The sequence below is a fragment of the Hipposideros armiger genome, unplaced genomic scaffold, assembly GCF_001890085.2.
Source record: "Hipposideros armiger isolate ML-2016 unplaced genomic scaffold, ASM189008v1 scaffold_330, whole genome shotgun sequence".
Lineage (NCBI taxonomy): Eukaryota > Metazoa > Chordata > Mammalia > Chiroptera > Hipposideridae > Hipposideros > Hipposideros armiger.
In genome coordinates this window covers 1,739,804-1,746,822 of record NW_017731680.1, presented here as the reverse complement: position 1 = coordinate 1,746,822, position 7,019 = coordinate 1,739,804, and the positions used below count along the sequence as shown (strand labels likewise).

At 48.9% G+C, this 7,019-nt stretch overlaps 1 protein-coding gene across 1 annotated transcript in view; it reads left to right on the top strand.

The window, feature by feature from the left end:
- The first annotated feature begins 5,583 nt into the window (after window positions 1-5,583).
- The window catches only part of APLP2 (amyloid beta precursor like protein 2), a 102,758-nt gene continuing 101,322 nt past the window's right edge, over window positions 5,584-7,019 (top strand). The window contains exon 1 of the mRNA XM_019660791.1: window positions 5,584-5,777. Within this exon, the coding sequence (XP_019516336.1) occupies window positions 5,682-5,777 (96 nt within the window). The 5' untranslated portion in view covers window positions 5,584-5,681. The remainder of the gene's footprint in view (window positions 5,778-7,019) is intronic.

The window sequence follows — 7,019 nt, the reverse complement described above, 5'->3', positions numbered from 1 at the left end:
GACCCCTGCCTAAAACATTTAGGCGGTTCTCCTCTTAGGCCATTTATGACTAACCACCTAGTACTATACTTATGCATACACAAGTTTTATCCTCTTTGCAGATTGTAAAGCTCATCTAGTTGTGTGTTCATCCAGCAAATATTTTTTGAATGCCTATTAAGTACAGACACTACGCTGGACTGGGAAGGGAAAGAAATGAACAAAACATGGTTCCTTCCCTCAAGGGACTCTCATGGTGTAATTAAGGAGACTGTAAAGAAAATAAATGATTGATGTTTATTTTACAAATAGTGTGTCAAAGATATATACAGAAGATTTGGGGGACCTCAAAGGAGCTACACCAATTCAGTCCTGGAGAAGAAGGGGAAGAGCAGAAAACTTCCATGAGCAGGTGACACTTGAACCACGTCTTAAATACTGAGTTCATTGTGAATGGAGGGTGGTGGGTTTGGAGGGGGATGCATTCTGGGTATGGCATATTAAAAGACTACCAAGTATAGGCCACAGCCAAGGCATATAACCAATTCATATTTATTTCCTGTACTGTAATGTTCCAACACCTGTGTTAGACCAGGACTGTTCCATTATAAAGTGTTCACCATTCTGATGTGTAATGAAACAAAAAAGGCAATGTAATGAGTGGTAAACAAAATCACATTGTATCCATCTAGTAAATTTTTAAATTATGACCATTCTTACTTTCTTTTCGTTAAATGTTCTTTCTTTAATGAAACAGTGGTGATAATACACAGTGTTTCTTAATGCCATGTTTTATTTGGAAAACTGTAACACTGGTAATTTAAAATTAGCAACTCCAATTAAACCATTTTTTTTAAAAGATTTTTTTATTGGGGAATGGGGGAGGGGAACAGCGTTGGGAAATTGGGGAAGAGGAACAGAGAAGTTGCTGTCTTTTTTGTTCTTCAGTCTAGTTGTGGAGGACATTGCTTTACTGGCCCATGTTGGTATTGTCATTGAGCTCTTCCCAGGTGAGGCAGATGGGTCACCGACCACTGGACAGCCGCTCATGGTGGCTCTTGGCAGCTCATGCTGGCTGCCGGCCGCTCACAGTCGCTTACAGGAGCCCACTGCAGCTCCACTACAGCCTACGCCATCACCAGTAACTCATGGCAGCCCAGCTCCAGGTCCAGCTGTTGTTCACCATCTTAGCTGTAGAGGGCACAGTGTCACTGGCCCTCATGTGGGATCCGAACCAGGGCCCTGCTGCTCAGAGCTGGCGTCCCAAGCCAGCTCTTAATCAATGCGCGACTCGGCCGGTCCTCCATTTTATTTATTTATTTATTTTTAAAAAGATTTTATTGGGGAATCAGGGAAGGGGAACAGACAAGTTGCTGTCCTTTTGTTCTTCAGCCTAGTTGTGGAGGATGTTGCTTCACTGGCCCATGTTGGTATTGTGGTCATTGCACTCTTCCTGGCTGAGGCAGATCAGTCGCCAGTCATTGAACAGCCGTTCATGGTGGCTCACACTGGCTGCCAGCCACTCACAGTAGCTTACGGAAGCCCACTGGAGCTCTACTGCAGCCTACCCCATCGCTGGCGACTCACTGCAGCCCAGCTCCAGGTCGAGCTGTTGTTCAGCATCTTAGCTCTAGAGGGTGCAGCATCACTGGCCCATGTGGGATCCGAACTGGCGATCCTGCTGCCCAGAGCTCAAACTCCCAAGCCAACTCAACCAACAAGCCACTCGTCTGGTCCCTCGCCCCTCTTTTTTTTTTTTTTTTATCTTCAACATTTCCAAGAACTATTTATCACTGTGCTATTTAAACTATGGACTGAGGAGCTATGCTTTTTTTTTTTTTTTTACTGGTCCATGATATTAAAGAACCAAACTCTCAGAAGTATTAGTGAATTAGAATTCCCTGGAGAGCTTTAAAAAACTGATTCCTTTATGTCTGCATAGCCTTAGTGATTCAGAATTTCTGAGGTAGAGGCTTAGGAATTTGCCTTTTTATAAAACTTTTTAATTGACTTAGAAAAGCATCTAGATTTGGGAGCAACTACCCTAGTCTGGTTTAGCGCACCTGAATATATGTTGGATAACTAAGTGTCAAATGAATGTTAGTACTATTCCTATAAATATACATTTAGGAACATAAACTTTACTTTTTTTCCCAACAATTAAATGCACACATCTTTTTTCCTTTTCTTTTTTTTAAAATTGGGGAATTGGGGCTGGGGAACAGTGTTGGAGAATTGGGGAAAGGGACCAGCCAAGTTGTTGTTCTTCAATCTTCATTGTGGAGGGCGCCAGTCGCCATCTGGCTGCCTGTCTGCAGCTTGTGGTCTCTAAGCTCAAGGTGGTGCTCTGTTCAATCTTAGTTGTGGGTGGGCATAGCCACCATCCCATGCGGGAGTTGAACCAGCAGCCTTGTTGTTAAGAGTGCACGCTCTGTCTACTGAGCCATCTGGGCAGCCGCTCAGCTCAAGGTGCCGAGTTCAATCTTAGTTGCAGGCGGGCGTAGCCCACCATCAAACAGGCCGTCTTGTTGTTAGGAGCACATGCTCTCACTAGCTGAGCGATCCTGCCACGTGTTGGCAGCTCAGCGGCAGCTCAGCTCAGGAGCAGCATCACTGGCCCATGTGGGAATCGAACCGGCGGCCCTGTTGCTCAGAGCTCACGCTCTTAAGCTAACTCTTAACCAACTGAGCCACTCAGCCAGCCTGAAATGCACACATCTTAAGTGTACATGGAAGAGAACTCTTAGGAGAAAGTCTGATTCTTAAGATAAAAAAAAAATGGGTTACTTTAGGACCTTCTATTTTCATGCCCTAAAGGTGATAAAATGAAAACACAGTATGCTTCAAATGACTTGGTAACTAACATGAGCATATTTAGGATGAAAAATTATTGTTTGAGAATTGCAAGACTAGGTCTAGGTATGGGTCTGTCAGTGACACATAATAAAAATAGGGTAACATTTTAGAGTCAAGAACATTGATGAACAGGGCAATAAACTCTTATTAATGATCCTTTCGTGACCTGAAAATGCAAATAAACTTCTTTCAGGACCTAACTAATTTTTTATTGCAAACCCCCTAAATCATTTTTGTATATTTCCTTGTCGCATCCCATGATATTAGAGCTCAGTCTTGAATAGACAGTCCCAAAAGCATGGATAGTGAAGCCATTGCCCTGAACTCAGGTAATTTCATTTGCTTTTCTCTCAGCATTTAGATTTATAGGAATTTAGAGATCCCATAGTTCAAGTCCCTGGCTTTGTGGGCAGGGAAACAGGCCCCAGAGGGACTATAGAACTCACCCAAGACTCTACAACTGAATTGGGACTTGCGCAGTCATTTGATATTGTTTCCACACATACTTTCATAGAAACTGCACTTGGTAACATGTTGCTTCACTCGCCTTTCACCCTTTAATGTTTCCTAATGATTTTCACTGTTGTACATTCATTCTTCATGGAATTACACAAATTGGTGAAGTGAGACAGGTTTGTAATATTCGCACTTGACAGAGAAGGAAAGGGAGCCCAAATGATGAAGGGCTTACCCATAGTTACACAGCTGTGCTAATCAGCTCCAGCTACCCTAACGGATTCCTACAGGCGGGGTGGCTTAAACAACAGGAATTTATTTCTCACAGTTGTGGAAGCTGGGAAGTCCAAGATCATGGTGCTGGATTTGGTTCTTTGATGAGAGCTCTCTTCTTGGCCTCCTTCTCACTATGTCTTCACATGAGGGTGAGGAGGTTGGGGGGAGGGTGAGAAAAAGAAGCAAGCTCTCTGGTCTCTCTCTTTCTTTTTTAAACTAAAGTTTATTGGGGTGACAATTGTTAGTAAAGTTACATAGGTTTCAGGTGTGCAATTCTGTAATACATCATCTATATATCACATTGTGTGTTCACCACCCAGAGTCAGTTCTTTTTCCATCACCATATATTTGATCCCTTTTACCCTTCCCTTCCCCCCCTTCTTGTCTGTTTTATAAGGACACTAATCCCGTCATGAGGGCCCCACCCTCAGGACCTTATCTAATTCTAATTTCCTCCCAAAAGCCCCATCTCCAAATACCATCACAGTAGGGGTTAGGGCTTCAACATATATAAACTTTGTGGGAGGGGGGTGGGGCAGGGAACGGGACATAATTCAATCCATGGCAACATTTACAGAACTAGGACCAGAACCCAGCATAACTGGTTTCACTGACACTGCACTATGACATACTGAAGTCTTGCCAGTGGCATAAGAGAGGTATGGAAATAACCAGGGGAGCAAGGGCTATAATGGGAAACAGCACTCTGGGGATTCAGGAGAGGATGACATTACTTCCAACTGAGCAGAGAAAATGCAAATGCTTTCAACAGGTAGATGTTGGAGAGCGAACATTGCAGGCCTAGGAAAGGCTCCATGATGAAAAGGTGCAGGTTGTCGTTGGGGAATGGGGCAGAGCCTGTTTAACCACCAGGAGCTGTGCACGTCATGCAATAAGGCTGGAAAATCCAGCGTTCTTCTCATTGCTCCACTGTTTAATCTGTGGACACCATCTCTTTCATTTTACTGTTTCCTGAGGTAGAGACCTTGTTCTCTATTTATTTGATTGAACCTAAAAAGACTAGCAAGGACTCTACGGAGGGTGGGATATAAATCACATGGCTATTGAAAGAAAACAAAGCCGTGGCGAGGCCGTGCCAGTTGTGAAATAGGGCAGCAGAACGTTTTCCCAGTTGAAGTGGAAATGCAGTAAAACAAGAAGGTACAGAGAAGCAGGTCTCTTGCTAGTGATCTTAAACCTGAAGAAGAAAGGAAAACGATCTTTTCCTATAACACTGGGTTTTAAGGTCAAACGTGGTCCTTGCACCACTGGTCTCCAGTGGGAGGCAGCTAAATCTGGCTCGAGTGGCCGCTGGGAAGGAAGGGTAAGGATAGGGCCTAAGGAACAGAGGTCAAAAGCGTGGAAAACACCGCCTGGCACAGCGGCAAGGAAAGGGCGAAGCCGGCTCCCGGCTAGCCGCGGGCTGGAAAGGGGCGCGCCCTGCGCAGGGGTCGGGAGAGGAGGAAACCGCCTCTTTTACACTTGTCCTGCTTCGGGGGAGTGCCTTCGGTAAACCTGCCAGGACTGGGAAAAATTCATCCAGTTATTTTTAATCCTGTTTTTAATAAAGCCATTTTTCAGAACCAAAAAGAGGGAGGTACCCAAGAAATCTGAAAAATACAGCGCAGTGTGGGGGGTAGCGAGCCGTGTCCATATCACAAGGCTGCAGGCAGACTGACTAGCGCAGCGCGGACCGATAACCGCACGGGCGCTGAAGGTTGGAGCGAGCCCCACATCAAGGCCCAGCCGGGCGGCAGAGCCCACCCCGCGCACACCCCTGCGCTTTACAGACTAGGGTCGGCGGGGGGCGGGGCCATCAGCAGCCTGGGGGCGGGGCCTGGCGGGGGCGCGCGGCTGGGGAGGGCGGGAGGTGCGGCGTATTTGGTGCCCTAATTGGGTCTGAGCTGAACAAGGGCGGTGTCTTGGTGCAGTTCTTCGGGACGACATTGGGCGGTGGAGAAGAAGGGCGTGGTTTTGTGAAGTCAGTTCCGGTTGGTGTAAAACCCCCGGGGCGGAGGCGAACGGGCTTCAGACGCTTCGGGGTTGCGGTGGGAAAGCTCATAAGTACCTGTGTGTGAGCGTGAGAGCGGAGCGTCAGAGCTACCCGGCGAAGGATGGCGGTGACCGGGACCGCGGCCACGGGCAGGCTCCTGGTCCTGCTGCTGCTCGGGCTTACGGTACCCGCCGCGGCACTGGCCGGCTACATCGAGGTGGGAGCGGGCGAACGCCCGAGCGTAGTCTCCTTTCCCGCCGTGGGAGCGCGGCCTGCGGGGAGGCGGGCGGACCGCGGGGTCCAGGACTGGCCGGGCTCGGGGTGGGCATGTTGGGGGAGGTGGTGGTCCGGCGCTGCGGCGGGCCTGGCGCGCCTCCCCCCGCCCCTGCTTGGCGCAGTGCTTAGCGCTGGAGGTCGGGCTGCCTCCGCCGCCGCAGAGGCCAAATGAAAGGCATCGGGGCTGCGGGGGGCGGCGGACCGCCCCGGCGGTCCCAGCCCCCATGCCTCCCGTGGCGCCGCCACCTCCTCGGGGGGACCCCGCGCGGTCCAGAAGCCCATCGCGCCCTCCCCCGGGACTATGCGAACCTTGGTCCGCAGCCCCGCACCTCGGGGGTAGCCCGGGGCTGAGGGGGCAGCGAGCTCCCCCGGACGGTGGTGGGCTTTTCCCCGGGAAGCGGCAGATGCAGCCTTTGTTGGCGAGGTGGGCTCCGCTGTAGGTTGCAGCTTCCCGGGTTGGCCCTTGGAAGTGCGGCGGTGCCGAGCGAGCGCGCTTGGGTTGCACGGTGAGAACGCTCCTGCACCGGCCGCGGGTGTGTCTGCTTCCTGCGCGCCTGTCTCCTTCTCCAGGAGGTCCACCGCGCCGGCACCAGGCCTTGGAGAGGAATTGTTAAATATAGCTGTTTGCCTGAGTCTAATAAACAAGGGGAAACACCTCCCTGGTGTCCGCGTTGCTCCCTTTTAGAGTGAGTTAACGCAAGTAAGGAAGGTAAAAACGCCTTTGTGTAATACTACTTTTTTTGGGTGTAAGAATTTAAGTGATTCTGCATCTGATAACCCTGTAAACATCTTTGTGCTGCGAAGTGGTTAAGTGACCTGGATTCATGGACGATTCTCTGGAGTTGAGGCCGCGGGAACAGGCGGGTCGCTGAGGTCCGTGTGGGTTCTGCGGCGTATCTGGACGCCGCCACTTCACAGAAACCTTTCTGTTTCTTGGTAGACCAGGGTCTTTGTTTTTACCTGCCGCCTCGAAATAGCGCTTGAACTGTTGGACTGGAATGTGGAATGTCGTTTACTTCTTTTCCCTCTCTCCTATTTTTAAAATTACAATTGATTTCTGCGTAGTGAGCTAATTTCAGAGAGATATGAGGCTGGATTTGATTACATAGCCATTGACAGAACTTTTAAATAAAAACCCCCAAGTTTGAATGTGTTCTTCTACAGAATGTTTAAATATTTCCAC